The following is a 25,569-nucleotide window of genomic DNA, read 5'->3' on the forward strand; positions in this document are numbered from 1 at the left end:
TCTCTCTCTCTCTCTCTCTCTCTCTCTCTCTCTTTTAAATCTCCATCCTTAAGACATCCAGTACCTCCTCATTGCATAGTCTCCGCCTCTGACCAACCCCCCGTGACCCCCGACCCCACTCTCAAGCACTCATACTCCACACACACACACACACACACACACACACACACACGCGCACACACACTAATTCCCTTAACCCACCTCAAGGCTTTGTTTTGGGAAGGCAACCACTTTGCCCTGGGCCGAATGATGTCATTCCGTGTGTGTGTGTGTGTGTGTGTGCGCGCGGGGTGTGGGGGTTGTGTGTGAAAGAGAGCATTGTTCAACAGGTCTCGCTCTGTTTGGAGTCGCAGGCCCAATGTTTGCTTGCAAAAGAATGCAGATAGTTTGAGAGGTGTGTGTGTGTGCGTGTATGTACGTGCGTGAAGGTGTTTCACTTTCCAAGACTAGTGCATATTTCTGCTTAACCCCTTAAATGCCCACAAAGTCGAAACACACCAGGCCCCTTTCTTTCTTCAGCATCAGGCCATAACAACAACCTCGAGGGAAGGTGATAAAAAGCACTATTTGTAAATTCCTTTCCTTCCCCTCCTACAGATTCTGCTCAGTTCTTATCTCGTAAAGAGATTATACTCCCAGAGCCTCTTTGTTTTGCGTGAAGCTTCTAAACGCCGCTGGGATCCGAGATAAGCTCAGGCCCTGTCACAACTCTGTACCTGTCACATGTACACACGTACTATGCAGAATGTATCATTTCAAGTTTGTATAAAAATGTGTATACAAATATTTAGAAAATAGCCCGATCTACAAGCCCAGTGAATTATAGTATGTGTGATATTTGAGTTTACCATAATCACATTAATCCTTCATCATATTTCATCATATTCAAGGGCTTATTGGATAGAAATGAAACCGACTCCATGCAGTCACTTTGAATTAGGCTGTGTCTGTGACCAGCTGATGGTCATTGATGCATCAAGGAAGGCAATTCTGTTTCTGCACTGTCAAATAGGTCTACATCTATTCTAAGATAGCATCTTAAATAAATGTGATTTTTTTAAAATTCAAATAGTTCCAATGGCAACTAAATGTAAGGTTGTAAATATGCTTATCAGTGTTGCGAGGATGGTACATGGAGGAGGGTACATGGAAAAAAACCCTAGGGGTACCTGGGCCAAAAGAGTTTAGGAACCCCTGCATTAAACAACCCCCCGTCCTCCTCTCCCCAATAGAGCGCTCCCCTCACCGGCCCATCCTCCAGGCCGGCCTCCCGGCCAACACCACGGTGCACGTGGGGGAGGAGGCCCGCTTCGTGTGCAAGGTGTACAGCGACGCCCAGCCGCACATCCAGTGGCTGAAGCACATCACCAAGAACGGCAGCCGTTACGCGCCCGACGGACACCCCTACTTCCACGTGTTGAAGGTACGTTCCCGCCGGGGCCGCCGTTTAAAAAAATATATGTTGTTCCAGGGATCTGCAAGGTCGTAGCGCGGCATTCTGTGGCGCGCTACGACACCACCCAAAACACTGCTTAAAACACCGCCCAGGACGGGTTAAAGTTCTCTCAATCGCCACGAATGTTTTCACGTCATTTGGATTCCATAGAAGCCACAGCGTGGCGTGTCTTCTGTGACAGCGTGCTGCAGTCATTAGTTCAGTCAGATAATTCACCAATAGATTGAACCATTATTTATTATTGAATGACAATACAAGTGTGCAAATAATAATATTTCATCTTGGCGTTCGGCTCTGCTACATTTTTCTCCCTGCTTGGCACAATTATAAAACCATCATTAACCATTAAGAGCAGGGAGATAGATATACAATAGCAACCCCCCCCCCCCCCCCCCCCCCCATGGGGAACAGGAATAGCAGAGCCCACCGGTGGTGCTGGAGTGGCGGTTGAAGTAAACAGTGCATAACAACACCAGGAGGAACGCATATATAGAGGAAGGAACGCAGGAAGAATCCAGTTCTTAGGTGAGCTTAAATACCCCGCCCCAATTGGTCAGCTGGGTGGGTCAGACATGTGGGTCTTGCATAACACTGAATGAGCCTCTAAAGTATATCTGGCTGAACTAACTCTGCAAGCTACGTATCATTTATTTTAAGACTAAAGACCTATTTGAAGTTTAGAAGCAAACATGAACAATCTCAGAAAATGTTACGATTTCTTCAGCCGGTCGGCCCTAAAACATCATCATTACATTTTCAGTCCCGGGGTTTTTTTTGTTGCTTTTTCTTCCATGAACTCTTTCACATTTACAGGAATCCTTCCCACTGTGTCGCGTTCGCAACATTTTGCCGTCTTTAATGGACATTGTTGACCATTGTTTGCAGGTTGTGCCCCTCACGAGTAATTCGTCTTTTGACCAGTGATCGTTCAACCAAAGCGCACACATCTCAACTACATACCTTTCCTCTGAAGCCTGTGTGCACCCCCCCCCCCCCCCAGCTCCATACAAACTGTAACCCCCCCCCAATAATCACCACTATGTTTTTATCAAGACCATTCAATGCAACCAGTATGGACATTTTTCCTACATGCTTTTTTAATGCGGAACTGAAATTACTGCCGCAGAAGTGGAAAAAAAAGTGTGAAACTGACTTACGTCATCATGGCCGGTTACGTCGGAACAATCTCTGACGACAACGTCAGTATGCTGTAAATACTGGCTGCATTGAATGGTGTCGATAACGGCTGACGATGACATTAAATACGGATATTATAACTTCCCAAACGGCTCGTTCGCTGCATTGTCAGCAGGGGGTCGTCGCCATGCTGGCTTTTTTGTCAAGATTATTTATTTTGCCACGGACAGAAGTGGACAATAATATCTATAATACCAGACAGAAACACATAATGAGTTGGCCTACGTAGGACCATAACAGGTCAGTAACTATGAGAGTGTAGAAATGGTCCATTTGGTTCCATTTCTACACTCTCAGAGTTAAGGGGGTCCTTGTAAATAAAACACTCTCAATATGCCAGTGTCATAGTAAATAAGTCATACATATTGTGAAGAAAACCTGGAGACTTGACATTCAGTAAGTGGGTCTTATGACCAAAATAAAAACATTATAATGGCGTGTAACACAGAAAATATTTGCCACGGACACGGACAACTACCCGTTTGACTGTGTTGTGAATGTGATGTTGTTGTCCGTCCGTCCGTCCAGCGCTCGGGCATTAACAGCTCGGACATGGAGGTGCTCACCCTCAGCAACGTGACGGCGGAGGACGCCGGCGAGTATACCTGTAAGGTCTCCAGTTATTTAGGCGATGTCAACCAGTCGGCCTGGCTCACTGTTCCAGGTAAAACCCCCAGCAAAGAGAACTGCCTGGTCGCTGCTGTGCTGACCCACCCCTCGTCCTTTGTCGTCGTCCCCCCCCCTCCCCTGCGGTGTGGTGGTGTCTTCGGGGCCTTGCCTGACCTCCCCCCTGCCCTGCCCTGCCCTGCCCTGCCCCGCCCCGCCCGGTGTGCTGTGGTTGGTGGTCCTTTTTTGGGTTGGTGGTCCTTGGTTGGTTGGTCTCTCTCGTGTTCACACTTCTCTGTCCCGGTGTAGAGATGCCCCCCCCCCCCTCCCCCCCCGCTCCGTGTTGGTTTCAGCCGTTGCTCTCCTGCACCTGAGAACCTGCGGCCATGGAAGCACCTGTCGGACCTGCACGCCACACGTGTGGCAGGACACACGCCACACATACACACGCACACATATACACAAACTGACACAGCTTTTCACTTTTTCTCTGATGTCTCTTTCTCTGCCTCTCTCTCTCTCTCTCTCTCTCTCTCTCTCTCTCTCCCTCTCTCTTTCTGTTTTTTTTTCTTTCTTTCTTTTTTTTAATTTAGTTTGTCTCCGTTTTTTCTCTCTCTGTGTGTTGTTTCTCTCTCTCACTCTCTCTCTCTCGTCTCTGTCTCTCTCTCTTTCTCTCTTTCTCTCTCTTTCTGGAAAGCTGTGTCAGAGATAGCGTGTGGCGTTGCAGTGCAGTGACCTCCATGCCTCCCCTCCTCCTCCCTCTGTGTGTGTGTGTGTGTGTGTGTGTGTGTGTGTGTGTGTGTGTGTGCGCAATGCACTGTGCATGAGTCCAGTTGGCTGGAACTGGATTGTACAAAGGGGGTTCTGGTGCTGTGGTGAAGGGAACCTTATGGTTTATTTGACTTTTCTTGTGTGTATTGTCTGTTTTTTCTTTGTTTTTTTACCCCTTCAATATTTTATGTTTATTTTGAGGCACTCTTTTCTGTGACTATTTGGTTTTGTTGGAAACTCCCATAATCCTCTGCTCTAGATGGACCTGAGCCAAGGACACTCTTTATTTCTCTCCTGGTGTTGTGGGTCTCATTTTTTTTGTTTTACCTCCTCTCCTCTCCTCTCCTCTCCTCTCCTCTCCTCTCCTCTCCTCTCCTCTCCTCTCCTCTCCTCTCCTCTCCCCACTTTTCCGATCTCCCACCTCTTCAAATATTTCCCCCCGTCTACCTTAATCTTCCACCCACTCTCTCTCTCTATCTCTCTATCTCTCTCTCTCTCTCTCTCTCTCTCTCTCTCATCTCTCTCTCTCTCTCTCTCTCTCTCTCTCTCTCTCTCTCTCTCTCTCTCTCCCCCCTGCTTCCTCCTCCTCTTCCTCCCAGACCGCCGGTGTTAACACCACGGACAAGGAGATAGAAATGCTGTACTTGCCCAATGTAACTTTCGAGGACGCTGGGGAGTATACGTGCTTGGCTGGTAATTCTATTGGGATCTCCTATCACACTGCTTGGTTGACGGTACTTCCAGGTATATACACTCATAACCTGTCCCTCGCTTCCTCTTTCCTCCTCTCGTCTTATAACGCTCTCTCGCAATGTGCTTTTGGATTGTTTTCTTTTCACTGACTTTCTATAGAGAGGGTAAGCCCAACCTCCCCCCCCGGGTCAAAGACAGACACACAAGCTGGAAATATTGTATCACGGGTAACAGGGTAACAGGGTATAAGAGCGGGGGTGAACCAGGGTAACAGGGTACCAGGTGACCCAGGGTACCAGGTGAACCAGGGTAAAGGGGTAAAGAGCGCAAGTGTTGGTTTCGTCGACTAAAACCAAGACAGAAAATGTTCGTCGGCTACCTTTTTACACTGACGAGAACGAAATTAATTACGAAATAAAAATGGATCTATGATGACTAAATATGTTGACAATTTCGTCAACAAATAAAAACTATACTAAAATGTTATGGATAAGAGATCCAGTTTCATGCTAGTTCACAACACGTCGCAGCGTACTGTAGATTTAGCAGACTAAAATATTATGATATTTAGTGGACTAAAACATTTTAGGTGACTAAAATGTGACTATAAAACGAAATGGGATTTTATTCAAAAGACTATGACTAAAACTAAAATCAAAATTTTGCTGTCAAAATCAACACTGGAAAAGCGCCAAGCATATACCGTATAGTATTATCTTAGATTGGAGAGCCATGCAGATACAGTGGACTTAAATAATAATTACAACCCTGAGGCGGAAGCAGCTTGTGTGTCCCCAGACTCGCAAAGTGGGGAGGTTGTCTCTCTCTCTCTCTCTCTCTCTCCTTCTCAATGTCCTCGTTTTCGCCTCATTCTCTCTCCCCTTGGGGGGAGCATGGGGGAGAGCGTCTTCCCCATGTTTTCGTTCAGAGAGACTGCATGTTAAATGCAATGTTTCCGTCACTCCTTTTCAGTGAATATTAGCATATGTGTGTGTTATTATTTTTATTATGCATGTCCACTTCCTTATCCGTGGGCTCCTCTGCCCCATTTTCCTGGCTCTGATAATTGGTCGCTTTAAAAAAGAAAGATCCTTATTTATTTCCCCTTCCTTTGGAAATAAAAGCCCAGAAAGGCAGAGTTCAACAACCGCTTCATATCTGGTTGGCTTGGCTTTCTCAATTATCAGGGCCAAACGTCTCAACGTGTCTGCCATGAATGACTTCTTGAGTTTCAACTGCGTGAATGTTTGTGTCCATTCGAGCTCCGTCTGTGTGTATCCATGTGTGTCCGTTTACACGTATGTTTTTGTCCTATTTGTTTTGTCTAGTCTGTAAAAGGCATTTACAGAATAATGGATAGAACTTAGCGAGCTGCCTTTGTAAGAAAAAGAAACAGTTCACCATTCACCTCAGGCTCAGCAGATCAATGTCAGTTGCACAAGCCCCGGTTTTAGAGTAATAAATCCCGCATTCAGTCAAGGTGTCGGGCCACCGAATGAGATCGATGAGCATAATTACGGCCTCGAACTCCTCCCCGAGCCTTAAAGCAACAACAGCCGACATAAACACCCATGTAAGGCTGTAATAGGATAAATCGTTTTGTTTTGCCTCTAACAGCTAAAGAATATAAAATAATGGGTTAAAGTGGGTTAAAAGTTATAAAGGTGACACATGATGCGTTCCTCAGGTCTTAATGGGCTAAACATTTGAAACATAACGATCAGAGATGAGCCTTTTCCCTCTGGGGCAGTAATATAGGTGTATTTATTTATTCCCCTCTATGTGTGGCGCCTGCGTGGCTGGGCCATGCATATCTGTGGTTTGTGGAACTGGGTACTCTACGGAGGAAGGTTGCTACATGTAGTCCCCCCTCATCACCCCAGCTGCCTGAATGACTTGCTTGCTTGCCTGGGCTGTAACTGCAACACAAGGGCCTTGTTTGTGGCTTGTGGAATTGAAGGCCATGCATTATGGAATAAGGAAAACTAAGCCGTGCTGACACAAACGAAAATGTTAGTTAGGGACTAGTGGACAAGAGCTCCAGTATAGGTAAAAGACACAAGTCATTTTACACTTGGTTGCATGCTGAAAATAGCTGCTCTATATGCTTGCGTTGCGCTGCGACGCGTTGTGAGCTTGTAGGTCGGTCAAAATTAATTTTAGTCGACTAAAATCTTATGATATTTAGTCGACTAAAACTAGACTAACACTAAAACATTCCAGGGAACTTAAAATGTTACTAAAACTAAAAGAAAACTATGCAAGAGATATGACTGAAAAACCCACACACACGTGCACGCACACTCAGCCCGTTTCCTTTCAGGAAGCCCCGGACACATACACCCACAAAGGACGCCACCACTCTCACTTTGTTTGTGGTCTGAAGTCAAGCGCACATTGTTCTGGTCGTGTGTGTGTGTGTGTGTAGCAGGCACGCGTTTCTCCCCCAGAAGTATAGCGCAGAAGGCAGACATATGCAGGCTCACTATATTAGTCTGGTAGTCTGCTGGCTCAGCCCTGATTTACCAAGCCAGCAGAGAGTGCTTAGCTCAGTACTGGGAGGGGGGGGGGGGGTGTTTGATCAAATAGGGAATATGTGGGAAGAGGCTCTGATCTAAAAGCAGTTGTTTAGTCAGTCTGTCTGAGGTGATTACTTTAGCTCGTGACTGAGTCATCTTCCACCAGAGCCATCTGTCCGTCCGTGTTTGTCTATCTGATGTCCATATGTGTTTGTTCATGTGTAAGAGAGAGGGCGTTGTGCACGCCCGTGTGTGTGTGTATGTGTACATGTGTGTGTGTACATGTGTGCCGTGTGCGTCACTGAGCGCGAGGGTTTTGTCCGTCCCCTCCTGACCTCTGCTTTGACCCCTCCCCCTCGTCCAGCCAGTAAGGACGAGCCCATAACGGGCCTGACGTCGCCCGACTACGTGGAGATCGCCATCTACTGCGTGGGCGTGTTCCTGATCGCCTGCATGGTGGTCATCGTGGTGGTTTGTCGCATGAAGAACACGGCCAAGAAGCCCGACTTCGGCAACCAGCCGGCGGTGCACAAGCTGAGCAAGCAGATGCCCCTCCGCCGCCAGGTAACAGAAAGTAGATAAAGAGTTTGAAAAGGCATCTAACACCAACACTAGAGGAGCACATAGTAAAGAGCGGCCGTAGGCCCGCCTCGCCCCCCCGAACAGCGGCCCGGATTCATTATTTCTTCCCATAGACGTTTCAGAAAAGAAAAAAAACTTAAATGAATACATATTTATTTAAAGACCTTTAAGCCTCGGACAAAGCCAACTCGGTTCATGACAAATCATGTCAATAAACACAATTTTTTGGGGGGCCGAACAAATAATTAGAAAGTGGAAAAAAGGGCAGGGTATTGAATGGTTTGTTTAATTTTTAATTAATTATTTATATTTTTAGTTTATTGTCATGGTTTGTCATGATCCGAGTTGGCTTAAAGGTCTTTAAATAAATACTTCTTGAAACGTCTATAGGAAAACATGAATGGGGAATTCTCTTCCGGGCCGCTCATCGTTCTGAAAGGGGGGCGGGACTGCGACGCTCTATAGTACCACACATACTCATTGAGATCAGTGTCTCTCAAACCCCCTGGGACCCCGTCGAGGGGGGTCCCCACTCCCAGACCCCACTTTGAGAAACCTCTGCTTTAGTCAATATACACATTGACTCGAAAGGTTCTACTGCGAATTTAATTAATACTCTGGAGGCAAAGCGAATAAAATAAATCAACTAGGTGCTCAGTGGACGGGCAAAAGTAAAAGAAAATAACAGTATAATGGATGGTTGGTGCTTCGAGGATCAAAGGGACTATATAGCACAAGAAAGAGGGGCGATCCGAGCACTCCAAAAAGTTAAAAAAAAGAGGAGAGGGCGGATATAAAATCAGGGTACTTAATTAAAGTTTCAAAGTTAACGCAGTCGCCGATATGTTTCGATTCATAGTCTTCATCATACATGCCCAGATGAAGACTCTCATGAGTCGAAACATGTTGTTAGTGCTCGGATTGCCCCTCTTTCTTGTACTACTCTGGATGCATAAGTGAAAAAGTTATGAAAGGGACACTTCACCCCTTTTCCAACCAGATCTTATTGTAATGTTTGGGAGACAAGAGACACTTTCCTGGGTTTTTTTAATGTGGCTAATATGTGTTTTAACTTTTTAGAAAGTGTCTGTGATGTCATGGACACTGGTCTCACTTTCTTCCTGGACTACATCTCCCCTCTCCCTATCCACACGCAGGAACAGTGCACCAAAGCATTATGGGAATTGTAGTGAGACCAGTGTCCATGACATCACAGACACTTTGAAATACTAAAATATCTAAAAACACAAATTAACCACATAAAAACCACAGTAAAGTGTTTCTTGTCTCTCAAACGTCATTAAAATAATTAAAATCTGGTTGCAAAAGGGGTGAAGTCTCCCTTGAAGGAAGCTCACATTGTAGTATTAGTAGTAAAGCACCATACTGTGTAACTTCAGGGACTCTATTTCAACTGGGAATAATAGTTGGTAAATTAATGATCAACTTGCGGTGCTGACTGAGGTCTTATGTAATGCAGTGCAGGATTTGATGAAGGCATTCTAAAGAGGTGTTCCTTCTAGGGCTTCTAACTTCTAAGAACTATAGCGGTTAGCGGTTAGCGTCAGGCCTTAAGCAGTGCTTCAGGTTTTGGAGTGAGCTAGTGCTGCCTGCTTCATTGCACCGCGTCCAGACTCCAGAGTGTTCCCTGTGTGTGTGTGTGTGTGTGTGTGTGTGTGTGTGTGTGTGTGTGTGTGTGCTATGAGTTTTTTTCCCCCCTGAAACCAACACTCCAAACGGTAAAAAAAAATTAAGTGTTGGATTACATTCCAGAGAGAGAGACGGATTCCTGTACCGAGGTAAGATTAGTGGTGGAAGAAGTACTCAAATGTTTTACTTAAGTAAAAGTATAAATACTGCAATGTAGATGTACTCTGTTACAAGTACAAGTCCCATATTCAAAATGTACTCAAGTAAAAGTACAAATGTATTGGCATCAAAATGTACATATTGCAGAATGTCCCATTTCACAAGTTCAAAATGTGTACAAAATCTTTTGAAAATAGCAGATCTACAAGCTCACAATGTGTCACATCGCGACGAGCTTGTATATCTGCTATTTTAAATGGCTGAAATGGTTAATGTATGTTTTCTAATCAAAATTAAAATCTCCAAAGTAACTACCGGTAGTAGTAACTAAAGTTTTCAAATAAGTGTAGTGGAGTAAAAGTTGGAAAATTGGAAATACTCAAGCAAAGTACTCCAAATTGTACTTGGGGGTACTTGAGTAAATTTACTTAGTTACGTTAGCTCATTTCTCAATGATTTCTGAAATGTAAGTTCTAATGGCCGGGTTGAAAGCATAATCTGCATAATATTAAAAAGTACTAAAGCATGGAAATTATTTTGTGGCATATTTCTCCCTAATGCATGTGAACTCCCTGGGCGTGCCAACACATGGTAATTTCACATCAATTCATTTAGTGTTTTTTGCATTTATCTGAGCTACAGATGTGTGACCCAACTTCTTTATAAAGCAGTGATATTTTAGGGTCCTTGCTTGACATGAGAACAACCAATAAAGAAATATAGGGTTTTTTTTGGCCGGATTTAGAAGGCATTTGTAGAATCATCCTCAGGTCTAAATGATGTGACATATACCCCTGCACCACACCACACTACATCCTCTCCTCTAGCAGTGCCTTTTGGTTAGAACAGCGTGTGAAGCCAGACTGTGGTGATCAGCCCGTCTCTCTCTCTCTCTGGACCTTGCAGGTGTCGGCCGACTCCAGCTCCTCCATGAACTCCAGCACGCCGCTGGTACGCATCACCACGCGACGGAGCTCCGCCCACGACGACCCCATCCCGGAGTATGACCTTCCGGAGGACCCCCGCTGGGAGTTCAATCGAGACAGGTGAGAGAGCAGTGAAAAGTATAAATGCTGCAATGTAGGAGCACTTTATTTAGTAAAAAATAAAAATAAAAGTCCGGAATTCAAAATGGGACCTGCTGTCCTAATAAAGTATCGGCACACATATAGTTTGTCTTAAATTTAGTCGTCATAGTTTTTAGACTTTTAGTCTAGGCCTACATTTAGTCTCCATTTAGTTTTCGTCAGTGAAAAAAGGTAGTCGACACATTTTTCTTTGGTCATAGTATTAGTCGACGAAATCAACACCGTTTGTCACCTTCTGCAAATCATAGAGCCTCCACTCAAGAGGGTCAGCAACGCACTAATATCTCCAAGACTGTGTGTGGTCACATCCTGTGTTACACCCATTACTACTATCTCTGGTTAACAGAGTGCTTTACAGTAGCTGATAACAGCCTAGATTACTACACACAACAATGACCACCTGACCTCACTGATTGCATCAGCACCTGGGGAGCGATCAGATAACCATTGTTCTAGTGTGAAGTGTGTGCGCAAAACCCATGATTGCTTTATTGCCAAACGTCTTTGTAATCTTTGTTATTGTTGTTGTTCCACTGTTCTTCATTAGTGGAGTGAATGTGTTCGCGGTTTTACATCATCACTTCCTCTGGATTACTTTTCCACTGTGTGGGAAAGTGTGTGTGTGTGTGTGTGTGTGTGTGTGTGTGTGTGTATGTGTATGTGGTTATGCAGTGTTATATTGGTGAAGTAGGTAGCGGTAGGTAGCGGTAGGTATTGAATACTGACTGCGTTGGTCTCGATAAGCAAAAGTGATTCGTTCTCTTGGTTGCTTTAGCAGACCGGCCTGAGCTTAATTGGCATCTCTCTGTCCTGTCTCATCTTTACACACACACACACACACACACACACACACACACACACACAGTGTGTGTACTGCTGGTAATGGACGAAGAATACGTGATAATTAGTGGTTAGCGGGAGAGCGTTTGAATGATGGCTCCTTTCATCTGCCTGTTGGGACGATGCGTGGGGCGTTTGCTCACTTTCATACCAGAGGAATTAGCTGAGGTTTTGGGTTTAGTCATAGTTGCTGTGGTCAGCGGTAAAACTTTAGGTTGGATTTGAATAGGCCAGCTAGGCTTTAGTTGTTTACTGCTTTCGTGTTATAGGATTTGGGAAATAAGTTTGAAGGAGAAAAAAGAAAAAGCTAAACTAAATGACAATAGGGATTACAAAAAGCACATCCCACTTGTCACTGTCAATAAGTCATGATGTATTGTTATATTGTTTTATGTGCATGTTGAATCGGGAATAACACGGCAATGAATCTAACGGCAGTTTAGACGTGATTTTATTTGATGTGGCAGTGAGTGAGAGGAGAGATTTGTTTGTGTGAGACCAAAATGATCAGGGGAATGTTTTTATTTTTGTGCTGAATGTAGCTCTGTGTGCTTCACTTTCTCTCTCTCTCTCTCTGTCCTGCATCCACGTTCCTCGACTGTCATAGCGTTGCGCTGGAATCGCGGAGAGAGCTTTTTCTGGGAGGAATGCTAATGTTTGTGGTCACACGGAGGGAAAAATAATATTGATTATGTATGGTCTGATGATGGGTAGAATGGACGCCATTGAGAGTGGCGGAGGGGGGAGGGGTGGGGGTGAGGCGGGTGTGCGAGGACAGATAGGGGATTGTGTTGCGGTGATAGAGAGAGCGCTATAGCGCTGGATGGGCCTCGGGGCGCCAGGGTTCACGGCTAGCTAGCAGCACGAGTGTGTTTACGCAGCCGGGACACATGGGCCGCTGGGGGGGGGGGCTACACACGTCAATCAAACCGCCCGACAGAGAGCACTGCTGCATGGGGTCAGGAGGTCATAGAGGTGTGAGTCGTGTGACCTCTAGTCCTTGATGAATGAATGGCCGTCTGAGACTGTGTGTGTCTCTACTGTGTGTGTCTCTACTGTGTGTGTCTCTACTGTGTGTCTCTACTGCAGTGGCTTCCAAACTGTTTTAAGCCTGTGACCCCGAAAGATAAATTATACCTCCCCCCCGGCCCCGGGACAGAACTTCAGTGAAAATAGCCGATCTTACAAGCTCATTTGCTCACTCTTTCAGAAAACTCATAGGTCAGGATTTAGAAGGCGTTTTATTTTTTTGAATCTGCCTAGAAGGCGTTTTTAGAATCGCCCTCAATCCTAAATGGGTTAAAAGAAAAGAAAGAAAACATCAACATCAGACCAGATCCGGTGACATCATGACATAACTTCCGCTTGTACAGCTAAGCATAGAGGCAGCTCTCCCTGCATCCATCCATCCCTCGGCAGGCTAATGTGTCAGAGATTTAGCTAAAGCCCCCTGTGTAATGACTTGTGTAAAGAGTGTGTATATCGAAACATGCCAAGGCAGGGTAAACAGTTTAGAGACAAGTGCCTCTCTCTCTCACTTTATCAGGTGATTATGGCTCCGTTCCTCCCCAAACCTTTTCCCTACCCTACCTACCGCCCTGGCACGGGACAGCCATCTCTACCGCGCCAGTAAAGCACTCCACACTGACACAATCTGATTGAAATCAGAGGTGGGGGAGGGGGAGAAGGGGGAGGGGTTGATGGAGTGAGAGAATTTCAGTGTAAGCAGGAAGAAAGAAGTGGGTAAAGGGAGACGGCTGTTAGTAGACGGTGCTGAAGTTTTATTCTCTGTTTCAGTCATTCTTTTTTCTCTCTCTCCCTCGCATTGCTGCTAACCCTTTTACCCCCCCCCCACGTCTCGTGCAAGACAGAATGTAAGTCAGTCCGTTGATCGGTTGATGTTTAGCATGCGTACACACAAGCGCGCCGTACTGTGCACACGTGTCTGTACTGTATGTGTCTGGCAGTGTTGATTTCGTCGACTAACACTATGACAACCAACTACCTTTTTTAATCGACGAAAACTAAATGGAAACTAAACGAAAACTAAGCTATGGCAACTAAGACTAAATATATTGACAATTTCGTCAACAAATTAAAAAACTAGACTAAAATGTTAGGAAGGGACTAGTGGACGAGAGATCCTGCAGTATTGTCATTTTACACTTGGTTGCATGCTGAAAATTTCAGATCTACAAGCTCTACATTTGTATGATATTTAGTCGACTAAAACTAGACTAAAACTAAGACATTCCAGGTGACCAAAATGGGAGTAAAACTAAATGAAAACTATTCAAGAGTCTATGCCTGGAACTAAAATCAACGTGTGTGTGTGTGTGTGTGTGTGTGTGTGTGTGTGTGTGTGTGTGTGTGTGTGTGTGTGTGTGTGTGCGTGTGTGTCCCATGCAGGCTAACCCTGGGCAAGCCTCTGGGTGAGGGCTGCTTTGGCCAGGTGGTGATGGCGGAGGCCCTGGGCATCGACAAGGACAAGCCCAAGGAGGCGGTAACGGTCGCCGTGAAGATGCTCAAAGGTACGTGGCGTTCATTCACACACTACAGCAGTGGTTCCCAAACTTTGTCATGTCGAGGACCCCCAAACTGATACTAATTAGCCCCGCGGACCCACATTTGAAAAGATTTGCCAGAGACCCCCCCCCCCCCAATAAGAGAAGAGTTTTACGGCTCTAGCAGTGATTCTCAACCTGTTTAATTTCAAGGACCCCCCCCCATGCATATCAAATGCATTTGTCTACGGATCCCCATTTAATGGCATTTCTATCTCCGGGACCCCCAATTTATATTGTAAAAATCATTGTTAATTTAACTCTGAGAGCGTACAAATGGAACCAAATGGACACTCTCAGAGTTACATGTTCCAAACTATAATTTAGCTGGGGACCCCCTTGAACTGCCCCGGACCCCACTTTGGGAACCACGGCACTACAGCGAGTGTAACGGGATCCTCAGGACACCTTGACACACTTGAAACAGGCAAGGGAAAGGAATTGACGTATAACCCGCTAACCCGCTTTGCCCAACAGGGACACGGGGTTTGGGCTTTTTTGATGACCTACACTGTTCCCAGATCAGCCGTCTGCACAAGTTAAAGATAACAGGTATTTGTAAGTACTAAGTGATATCCAAGTGCATCAAGTAAAGCCTGTGTGCCGCCGGCCGGTGCACAGCCATGTTATATGAGTGTGAATGGCTGGGGGTAAATGGGCCAGTTCCTCTCCAATGAAGGACGAGCAAAAAAAGACCAAAGGCGGAGCCTGAGAGGCTAGTCCTTGTTACTAGTTATTGAAGTTTGCTGAATGACTGCTGGGAGGGAGTGTGTAGATAGTGTGTGTGTGTGGGTGTGTGTGTGGTGGGGGGAGGCGCATACCTGTCCTCTTAGCGGCAGCTGGCTAATGCTCAGTCAGCACCTGCACAAAAGAGGCAGTCACTAAGCAGCAGTGTTGTCATTAATGAAGCGGGGGGGGGGGGGTGGGGGGGTCGTGACATCCCCCTTAAAGGAGTTCAGGGTTGGGATGGTGGGTGGGTGGGGGCTATGGTCAGGTTAGAATGGGATGGTGGGTGGGTGGGGGCTATGGTCAGGTTAGAATGGGATGGTGGGTGGGTGAGGGCTATGGTCAGGTTAGAATGGGATGGTGGGTGGGTGGGGGCTATGGTCAGGTTAGAATGGGATGGTGGGTGGGTGGGGGCTATGGTCAGGTTGGGATGGGATGGTGGGGGGTGGGGGCTATGGTCAGGTTGGGATGGGATGGTGGGTGGGTAGGGGCTATGGTCAGGTTAGAATAGCCGTCATCACACACATGTGATCACATTTGGGCACATTTGGTCTAATATGGCCGAATTTAGCCCAAAAGTAGTGTTTTTTCGTTCAAAACTAATGCTTGGAATGGGTTCAGAAGCGCCGACCACCTGGCCACCTCCGTCCAGATTGGCTCTGTCGTGTGGTTACAGCAGCACCACTATAGCGTTCCGTAACGTTATAGCCAGCGTCGTCTGTCAGCCTCATTTAATCACTAAGTCCGCCAAACGAGGTGCTGTACCGAGATTGAAGGGATCAAGGGGAGAGAGAGAGATGCAGATGATGACTGGCGGGGGGGGGGGGAGGGGGTGCGCCTGTTGTTTCACTGACCCTAAACCCTCCTAACCCCCTCTCCTCCACCCCACTTCTCCTTGTTGTCGTCCCCGTCCCCCCACCACCACCAGATGACGCCACGGAGAAAGATCTGTCTGACCTGGTGTCAGAGATGGAGATGATGAAGATGATAGGAAAACACAAGAATATCATTAATCTTCTGGGAGCGTGCACACAGGATGGTGAGTATAGGCTAGGGCAGGCCATGACATCTTTTAAACGTATACATCAGATGGCAGTAAAGTGACAATTTTGGGACATTTGACCTTTTTTTATACCTCAAAAAAGAAAAAGGCCATCAAAGGTAATCAAACCAAGCCAAATTGCATAATATGAGATATATAAGAAAATATCAGAAAACAAAAAGAAAAATATAGGAAATTGTGAAATTAGCAGATCTACAACCTTGTAGATCTTTTTTACAATATTTAATATCCAACCAAATGTAATGCCTCAACTCCTACATTCCAAGTGCTTTAGCTTGTCAGGGTGGGGGTCCCCAGTTCAAATAGGATTATTTTGTACAGGGTAGAGAACCGCTGTCTTAGTAGTGCACTGGCTAAGAATGAGTCTAGCATTTATTTATTTTTTAGCTTTCTCTGTTCGTCGGAGCAGAGTGTTTTACATCTCCATTCCAGTATTGTTTTTGACAGCAACTTTCTATTTGAGTTTCTGTCACAGTCTTTGGAATGAAATTTAAAAGACTTATATTACTTCTCTTGTCCACTAGTCCCTAACATTTTAGTTATTTGTTGACAAAGTTCACTCAAATATATATTTAGTCTTAGTTTAAGTAATCATAGCTCATAGTTTCCAAAAAAAAAGGTAGTCGACGAACATTTTTCGCCATGGTTTTGGTCGACGAAATCAACACTTCTCTCCATTGTCTCCTCCTGCCACATCAGGCCCCCTGTACGTAATAGTGGAATATGCCTCCAAGGGCAACCTCAGGGAGTACCTCCGCGCCCGCCGTCCCCCCGGCATGGAGTACTCCTACGACATCGGCCGCGTCTCGGACGAAGTGCTCACCTTCAAGGACCTCGTGTCCTGCACTTACCAGGTGGCACGGGGCATGGAATACCTGGCATCACAGAAGGTACGGTGCCGCACGCACGCACGCACGCACGCACAGACAGACAGACAGACAGACAGACACACACACACAATGTCCCCCCCTATCACATCCATCCAAGTCTCCTGGCCGACTAGACGCCTATCTGTGCCAGAGAGTGCTGAGGCCTTTGACGCGCGCCGCTGCCTCCCAGGAGGGCTTTTTACTCTGCTTAAGCCTGGTTTGTGCGTCGCTGTGGGAATGCCATCTCCCTAAAAACACAATTCCAGCTTCACCGTCCAGTCCCCTGCATTGTTTCTCATCCCATCACAAAAGCCCCTCTGTACAGAAACCGGGGAGGAGAAGAATAGGAAGGTCTTTCACAAAGGCGCGGGTGTCTGCGTTAGCCAAACGCAGCCTCACGCTCCTGCTCACTGTTGGAATGTGACAGAGCATACGGCACGCAAACATTCTCTGTCTCTCTCTCTCTCTCTCTCTCTCTCTCTCTCTCTTTCACTCACACACACATACACACATTCTCACACACTCTCACACTCTTTCACATGGTCGCACCTGCACATGCTTTGCACATGCGTCCGTATGAACGAAAACAACGGGCATGTTCATGGCGGTGCAACCGCTATGGCGTCACGACACCACCACCGTGTGTTACAGGCTTCCAGCCACAGTCGTAATTACATTTCTATCAAAGTGCATATACATCTGTCTGTTTTCATGTTTGTATATTTGCACAATGAGGTAACCCCGTCTTATTCCCTGCTTTCCCCTCACTCTTTCCACTCCTTGACCTTGTCTTCTCTTCTTTGTGGGTTTGTCTGTTTCTCTCTCTCTCTCTCTCTCTCTCTCTCTCTCTCTCTCTCTCTCTCTCTCCATCTCTCAATTTTTTTTAGGTTTTCTGAACTCAATTGCACCAAAAAACATTAACTTTTAGCATTTAGTAGATTTTCTGTGGCCTGGCTCAAACAAGTGCTCTGATTTGTCTGTGGAGTGTGGGGTAGGAGTCCACAAATCCCATACATGACATAGGGGTTTGCCAGCACATGTTGAGGGCTGTTTGCAGCTCAAAAGGCTTCAGAACACACAGATAAAACCCCAGACCACCAAAAATCCACTGAATGTTACAAGTTCAGGTTGTTTGGGTGTAAATTGTAATTGTAAGGTCATAAAACCTATAAGAAAGACAAAAAATTAAATGAATGAAAATTAATGTCATGAAACCTTTTGTCCATCCATCTCACCCAGTGTATACACAGAGACCTGGCAGCCAGGAACGTCCTGGTCACGGAGAGCAACTTCATGAAGATTGCCGACTTTGGCCTGGCCAGGGACGTCCACAACATCGACTACTACAAAAAGACAACCAATGTGAGTCCCGTTCCGCTGTCGTCTTATGTGGCTGGAGAGAGAGAGAGAGAGAGAGATGTTCGCTGGGCATAGTGTTGATTTCGTTGACTAATACTATGACGAAAAATGTTCGTCGGCTACCTTTCTTCACGGACGAAAACTAAATGGAAACTAAATGAAAGCTAAGCTACGATGACTAATACTAAGACTAAAATGTATTGACAATTTCCTCAACAAATAAAAAACTACACTAAAATGTTAAGGGACTATAGTGGACAAGAGATCCAGTATAGGCCTACATGTATAAGTAAAATAATTTCACTCTTGCATGCTGAGAATAGCTGATCTACAAGCTCACAACACGCCCCTCTCTCTTCCTTCGTTCGGCTATGATTTATCACTCTCCCTCATGTCCTTTTTATGCTATTTCTTGTTCTCTCTCTTTAATTCCCTGCTTCACTTATTTCTCTTTCTTTCTCTGCCTCTCTCTCTCTCTCTCTCTCTCTCTCTGCCTCTCATGCTCTCTCTCTCTCCCTCTCTCTCCCCGTGTCTCTGTCTCTGTGAGCTGGTGTCTTGGCAGAAGCAGAAGGTTCCCAGGCAAAGCTGTTGAATGTAGCTCTGGGTTTCTGGAGACACTGTGTTGTTTATCCCTCATTCTCTGGTTCCTTTAGTACCATAGATACTTATACAATTAAGCCCTGAGAGAGAGAGAGAGAGAGAGAGAGAGAGAGAGAGAGAATATTGACACCTCCCGTAGTGGGCCCGGTGTTATCTGTCTTTCCCACCGTGCAGAGCGGACACTGCCTGCCCGTCCTGATTCAGCACGCATGGATGAGTTTTCGTGACACGCACACTGAGAACTCTAGTTGACAACAACACACTGAGAACTCTAGTTGACAACAACACACTGAGAACTCTAGTTGACAACAACACACTGAGAACTCTAGTTGACAACAACAACACACTGAGAACTCTAGTTGACAACAACACACTGAGAACTCTAGTTGACAACAACACACTGAGAACTCTAGTTGACAACAACACACTGAGAACTCTAGTTGACAACAACACACTGAGAACTCTAGTTGACAACAACACACTGAGAACTCTAGTTGACAACAACACACTGAGAACTCTAGTTAACAACAACACATGCATGAGGGCAAGGATGCTCATGATGTTGACGATGACGGCAACTTAGAGCATGTCTGAAATATATGTCAGAGCTGAAATTGACATGTAAATATGAGATAAATGCTTAAACATGTAGCTAGGTGTAATGTAATAGGGAATTCACACTATGGTCCCGGGTCCGCACTCGGGACCACTTGGCAGATGTTGTGGTAGTGTGAATGATGCGTACCGTTCCCGGGAGCGGATCGCCCAACCGTCCCCGGGACCGCATGGGGGGCGGGTCTCTGGACCGTTGAAGTGTATTCAGATACGGATCGTTCCAATGTGAATGCATGCGTACCTAAAGAAGGAAGTGGACTGTTTTTTTTTAAGAACGTGACATAATCTCTAGTCGACAAGCCAAGCGTCAACAAAAAAAAACACACAGCCGCTGCACAACGCGTAACACCAGCTGATTTCATCAACGCCGCCCGTCTCCTGTTGAATCTGCGTATACGCACAGCACCGCAGTACGCGCTGGTCTTATTCTGCGGACTACACGTGGCTCTTGGGCTTTGCTTGGCATAGTTTCCAAAGTAAAACAAAATAATAATAATGCTAAAGTAGAATCCATAGCAAACTAATATCAAACACGACACTGGAGCACAGAACTGACTGACACAGTGAATAGCAGGCAGGCTGACAGTATAGTAGTATAACGGCAAAGAGCCAAAGAGGCAATGCAATGCAGTGTGTCTGAATTTATTTGAGACAATGTCGCACAGTTGATTGTCAGTGTCCGTGCGCGCCAGCCATCAAGCACACCGTCATCTGGAGGATTAAAGTGTGTTATGCAAGTGTACCCGGGTGCGCTGTTGAATCTCGGGCAATGTGAATCATGGCCATCGGGGACCAGGCAACCGTATTCGGAAACGGTTCCAATGAAACGGATTCAGTCCGTCTCAGTGTGAATTCCCTATTAGAGACCACAGAAGTGAACCTTTCAAGCCTGTTTTCTCAACTCGCTGTTTTCTGCAAGACATTACTCTATAAGCCATATCTCCAAAACTTGTGGGTCAAACTGAACAACCAATAATTATGTGGATTTGAAGCTATGATTCCCTGCTTTCATATGACATGAACAAAACGAAAAGTAAAAGAAAATCAATGTCTTATCCTCGGTCAGAAACTGTCACATATTTAACTCGGAGTCCGCCATGAATGTGAATTTACGTCATTTGCCGTAGTCTGGCCATGGGCAATTGGGCTTTTATAGTGCTTTTGATCGATCAAGTCGACCTGATGATGTCAACAAGACTGGAGCGCGCCATCTTGACTTTCTCGTGCACCCGGTTTTGGCTCTTCAAAATAAGGGTTTAAGGGGGATATTCCTGTCAGTACGAGGTGAATTAATTAATGAATCATTGTGGGGAAAGTGATAAAACTCACCATCAGCCTATGGTCAGTGGACTGACCATAATGATCCTTGTGAGCTGCCGTGGACCCGAGTTTGAATCTGACCCCCATCTTGTCTCGCATGTCTCTCTCTGCCCTCGGTTTCCTGTATCTCTACAATCTCCTTAAAATGCCCAAAATATATATTTAAATAAATGACAATCATTACACATGATGTGCTCGTACAAGGACCTAACAACATAATGCAAGTCGTTGCTGTCAGGTGGAAACCTCAAGTCCAAAACTGTTTCTTTTCAGGACTGGGATTCAGAAATAGCAGATCTACAAGCTCAAAACATGTCACATCGGCTATTTTCTGCTATTTTCATGTAACTGTACTGTGGTATGATTAGGGCGAGATTATGGAGATAAGAGGTTTCTCTCTAACAGTAGCAAAGTACAAAGTTTGCTAACGTAATGCACTAAAATGGAAATTTAAAGAAGGGAGTTCCAGTGTTGCACAGCGATATGCTTTTGTTTCATTGTGTCTCATGGAACGCTGCACTAAAACATTGTGAAATATGTGCTACATTATTTGCCAGCAGAAAATAAATATGGACCTTGTGTTTCCATGGCATTTTTATTCCATGATAACAATTTGGGCTGTGGCCAAATGTTTGCCTATAAAGTTATTAATGGCTACATTATCAGGGCGAAACGCTATCGTTATACTAACGGCGTGTTTATTATTACGTTCTTGTGTGAAACTGTTTTTCCAACTGTGAATATTGGTTATGCACTGGACCGATGCCATTTTAAAGTGAAACGTTTTTTGTTGATTTTCTTAAAAACAGCAGTCACAGAAGCAATAATAGCAGATGTCTGCAAGCTTGTAGATCGGCTAATCTTTGGCCACCACTGTACAAAGGTTTCTAAGGCAGGCTAAAAGATGGAGTGCCGTGATTTTTTTCCACCCTAAAATGATCAGGTATTCAGGTATTATTATTATATAAGATTATTTAAAAAAAAAGTGTACAGTATATGTTAAAATGTAGTTTTTATGTGGACATGCCCACCAGTTCATTAAGGTTCACCTGGGTGTTGAACTGAACAGCTGTTGTTATATGGTAAAGGTTAGGGGAGGGGATGATATTGTGATGTCACTATATCACTATTTATTTTTCATTGGCACGTTTGACTGTCAAGGTTTCAGCCTCCAGGAAGAAACCCTAAATACAAATGGAAGACATCATTGCGCATAGCAACCACACCAAGGGGTCTAATGAAGTACAGTCACCTCACAAAAACTGGAAAATATACAAAAATCATGGCACACCATCTTTAAGATGCAGCATCGCTCATGCATTTGTACCATAGATGTGCTATTGACCCCCCACAGTACAGAGTCAGACAGTCTGCTTGTCAGCTGTACTTAGCTGACCCAGACATGCCCATAGTGTTTTAATGGCATGTCGAGATAAACTCTACTCCTTTATCTGTGACCCTGTTTATCAGACCCTGCTGGTGCTTTAGCAAGGTTAATGCTCCTGTGGGACAGTCACTGTGGTGGTGGTGCTGTGTGTCGTTCATCTTGCTAAGAGTAATTGAGTCTCCCTGGCTGGGAATTAATTAAAATATGCTGATCAGGCAAAAAGAAAAGAAAGGGGGGGGGGGAAAATCAAACATGCCTTGGGATTGGGTTGGTTCTGGTTGTAGGTTTAAGTTGAACTGGATGACCGTTTGACCTCTGTGTGTGTGTGTGTGTGTGCGTGTGCGCGCGTGTCCACAGGGTCGTCTTCCAGTTAAATGGATGGCTCCAGAGGCGTTGTTTGACAGAGTGTACACACACCAGAGTGACGTGTAAGTATTGAACCTCCTCTCCTCTCCTCACCCACAGACATATGCAGTTACACACCCTTGCGTGCACATGCAAAATGATAATAATTTCACAATCATCAGCGACGTCAGAATATCAGGATCTTACAGTGAGTGAACATGTGCTATTTGCACACAAACTGTGTCCAGTTAGACTCCCATACAGTGTTGATTTCGTCGACTGATACTATGACGAAAATGCTCGTCGACTACCTTTTTTTCACTGACGAAAACTAAATATTTACTAACTATGCCATGATGACTAAAACTAAGACTAAGTGTAAAATCAGTCATTACGACGTTTCAAGGCCTGCCAAAATAGCTTTTAGTCAACTAAATCAGCTGTAGATTTAGTCGACTAAAATCTTATGATATTTAGTCGACTAAAACTAGCCTAACACTACAACATTCCAGGTGACTAAAATGTGACTAAATTAAAACTATTCAAGAGACTATGGCTAAAACCAAAATCAAACTTTGCGGTCAAAATCAACACTGCTTAGAAGGAGTCCAACGAGGACTCGGCGAGGTGTAGCAGTGGAAATATCTGATCTACAAGCTTGCAACGTGGCACCAAGCAACGCATCGTGCGCCTGTAGACCTGCTATTTTCACTAGTTCGCGTCCTGGGCAAACTAGGTCTTAATGTCTATTTTGGGTCTCGACCTGAATGGTTTGGGGAGCCACTGTTTTGGTGGACAGTTGGTGTGTGTATTGGTGGGAGGGAGGGTGGAACGGGGGGAGTGGCAGCATTTAGGGGGCCGGTGCTGACCGACCGACCTGGTCTGTGCCGAAAGTTGAGGATTTCACGGTAGACTTGAAGCCAATGCTGTGTTACTAATCTGACCGGCTTCAAAGGGCCTGGAAGGGGGGCGACCCCCACCCCCATCCCCCCAACAAACGCCTCACCCTCGCTCCCCCCAGCCTCGCACGGAAGTCTCTCCCCTCCCTCGCTCCTCCTGGCTGGGCCTTCACACATGTCTGAACGCAGCAGTTACCCCACGCCTCCTCCCACACCACCACCACCATCCACCTCCCATGTTACTCCTTATTTACCCAACTCTACTGCTGCCTCATCCCACACCACCACCACCCTCCACCTCCCATATTTTTGGGGCTTTTTCTGCCTTTTATTAGTATCCAGTAGATTGTCTTTACAATCGCGCACATTTATATAAATATAAATTATATGAGCATACCGGTATATCGCTTGCTGCTTAGCAAAAATGGAAATACAAAAATAACCTAAACCTAAAAAAATATTGTTGTGAAGGGAAATGACAAACAGATTACTCTGATTTCGAGACTCTGTATAGCATTCGGAGATTGTGGAACAGTTTTCTTGCCACGCAAGACTAGATGGAGAGTGACACGCAGCAAAGGTAGCCGGGGATCGGGAATCGAACCGGTGGCACGCCGTCAGACTGCATCAGCAGCCTAGAGGTGCCCGGACCGCTATACCCTAGCCAAAGTAGTCATACGAGCCGACTTATTTCACTTTTAAACAATGAGCAATGGTTCACGATCAAAATACCCCGCCCCCCGCCCTTCGGGTATTACATTTTCATTCATTTGGTTTGTGAATGGCTGGCATGTCTCTCTCTCTCTCTCTCTCTCTCTCTCTCTCTCTCTGTTTCTCTCTCTCTCTCTTTTATTTCAAGAATCTTCTTTCTAAAAATAGGTGCAAAGAACAAAGGATGGCGGCCCACTTGTTTTTTGGGCGTTTGAGTCTCAGGCATTCTGACAAGCGTTGCCGTTTGAAGTTTTCCGTCTCAGACCTTGGCAGCAGACAAAGTGTGTGTGGCAATTAGATAAATGTGTTACGTCGTGGTGCTGCCATGGGAAGAAAAAATTAGATTTCATTCGTGCATCTATGAGTCATACATAGGGCAGTAGCGCACCGCACACACACAAACATGCGCTCATGCCGTTTCAGCACCTCGATTAGAGCATTCCTTTAGACGTGTGCGCGCGTCTCCATGCGTGCATGTAAAACGTGTGTGTGTGTGTGTGTGTGTATAGGCATGCTGTCCTTCATGTTCCATATCGTGGCCACCAATCAATAGCTGTGTGTGTGGCGTGGGGGGGCAGACCTAGGGAGCCAGTGGCATGCTGTAGTCCTTTGTGGCGCATGTCACCACTAATTACGTTTCATCACTCACTTTTAGTAATTGCCTTTTTCACATATTGTGTGTGTGTGTGTGTGTGTGTGTGTGTGTGTGTGTGTGTGTGTGTGTGTGTGTGTGTGTGTGTGTGTGAGATATGCCGTACGTTACACCCCCCAAACCTTGGTGGAAGCCCGAGAGATCTATACATGACATCAGATTAAATGAATACATGAATTCCCAATGAAACCCGCCCCCATGTTTGTTTTGACAAATGGGCCCTCGGGGAGAGGGGGTGGACAACGCTAAGGTGTTGCAGCCTTGCGGGCACATACGGCGCAGGCTGGAGTTGGCACACTCTTTTGTGTGTGTGTGTGTGGGGGGGGGGGGGTCCGTTCAAGGAGGTGGGGCTGGTCAGTAGGTGGAGATCACTGAAACGCTACCCTACAAGAAAGCAAAAAAAAGGAAGCATGAGTTCAAGTCCATTGCTCTCCCCAGGTTGGCGGAGGGTGTGTAGAGCCCAGGATCACATTAGATAATTGACACAGGGATGAAAAATGGCTTACAAAATCGTGGGATAAAAAAAAGCAAAAGAAATAAAGAAAAAGAGGTGCAGGATGCTCAACAACACCGCTGGCTGACTGGCTGCAGTTATAGTTACAGTGCTCATTGTGAATGGCCCTTTTAGGTTTGAGTAGTGGAAATGTTCTAACAACTGGGCGGTATAACACCATTTAGGATGCTATAGTAGAAACATACCTGACTGAGCCTGAGCCTGTTTGTGCATGCGCATGTTGGTGTTAACTGAGCGCGCGCGTGTGTGTAAAACCCTACGGAAGGTGATTGATAGAAACAAAGTGTCATTGAAAGCAGCAGATGAGAGTGTCAACAGAGGGAGAGATACAGAGGGTGAGGTGGAAGAGAGCACAGGCCCATGGGTGGTTCTGTAAACACATTA

General features: G+C 45.6%; 1 protein-coding gene across 8 annotated transcripts in view; it reads left to right on the forward strand.

The window, feature by feature from the left end:
- The window catches only part of fgfr2 (fibroblast growth factor receptor 2), a 66,832-nt gene that overhangs the window by 31,707 nt on the left and 9,556 nt on the right, over positions 1 to 25,569 (forward strand). For 4 of the 8 annotated variants that reach the window (XM_080782341.1, XM_080782346.1, XM_080782347.1 and 1 more), the window contains 10 exons: positions 1,233 to 1,423; positions 4,630 to 4,774; positions 7,607 to 7,812; positions 10,540 to 10,679; positions 13,971 to 14,092; positions 14,603 to 14,683; positions 15,780 to 15,890; positions 16,614 to 16,804; positions 18,023 to 18,145; positions 22,422 to 22,492. In XM_080782341.1, the coding sequence (XP_080638467.1) occupies positions 1,233 to 1,423; positions 4,630 to 4,774; positions 7,607 to 7,812; positions 10,540 to 10,679; positions 13,971 to 14,092; positions 14,603 to 14,683; positions 15,780 to 15,890; positions 16,614 to 16,804; positions 18,023 to 18,145; positions 22,422 to 22,492 (1,381 nt within the window). Of the gene's footprint in view, positions 1 to 1,232; positions 1,424 to 3,181; positions 3,318 to 4,629; positions 4,775 to 7,606; positions 7,813 to 10,539; positions 10,680 to 13,970; positions 14,093 to 14,602; positions 14,684 to 15,779; positions 15,891 to 16,613; positions 16,805 to 18,022; positions 18,146 to 22,421; positions 22,493 to 25,569 lie in introns of all 8 variants that reach the window. The other 4 variants (XM_080782344.1, XM_080782345.1, XM_080782343.1 and 1 more) reach the window with 4 other exon arrangements.

This window comes from Protomyctophum bolini (assembly GCF_963924005.1).
Source record: "Protomyctophum bolini genome assembly, chromosome: 14".
In the NCBI taxonomy this organism is placed as follows: domain Eukaryota; kingdom Metazoa; phylum Chordata; class Actinopteri; order Myctophiformes; family Myctophidae; genus Protomyctophum; species Protomyctophum bolini.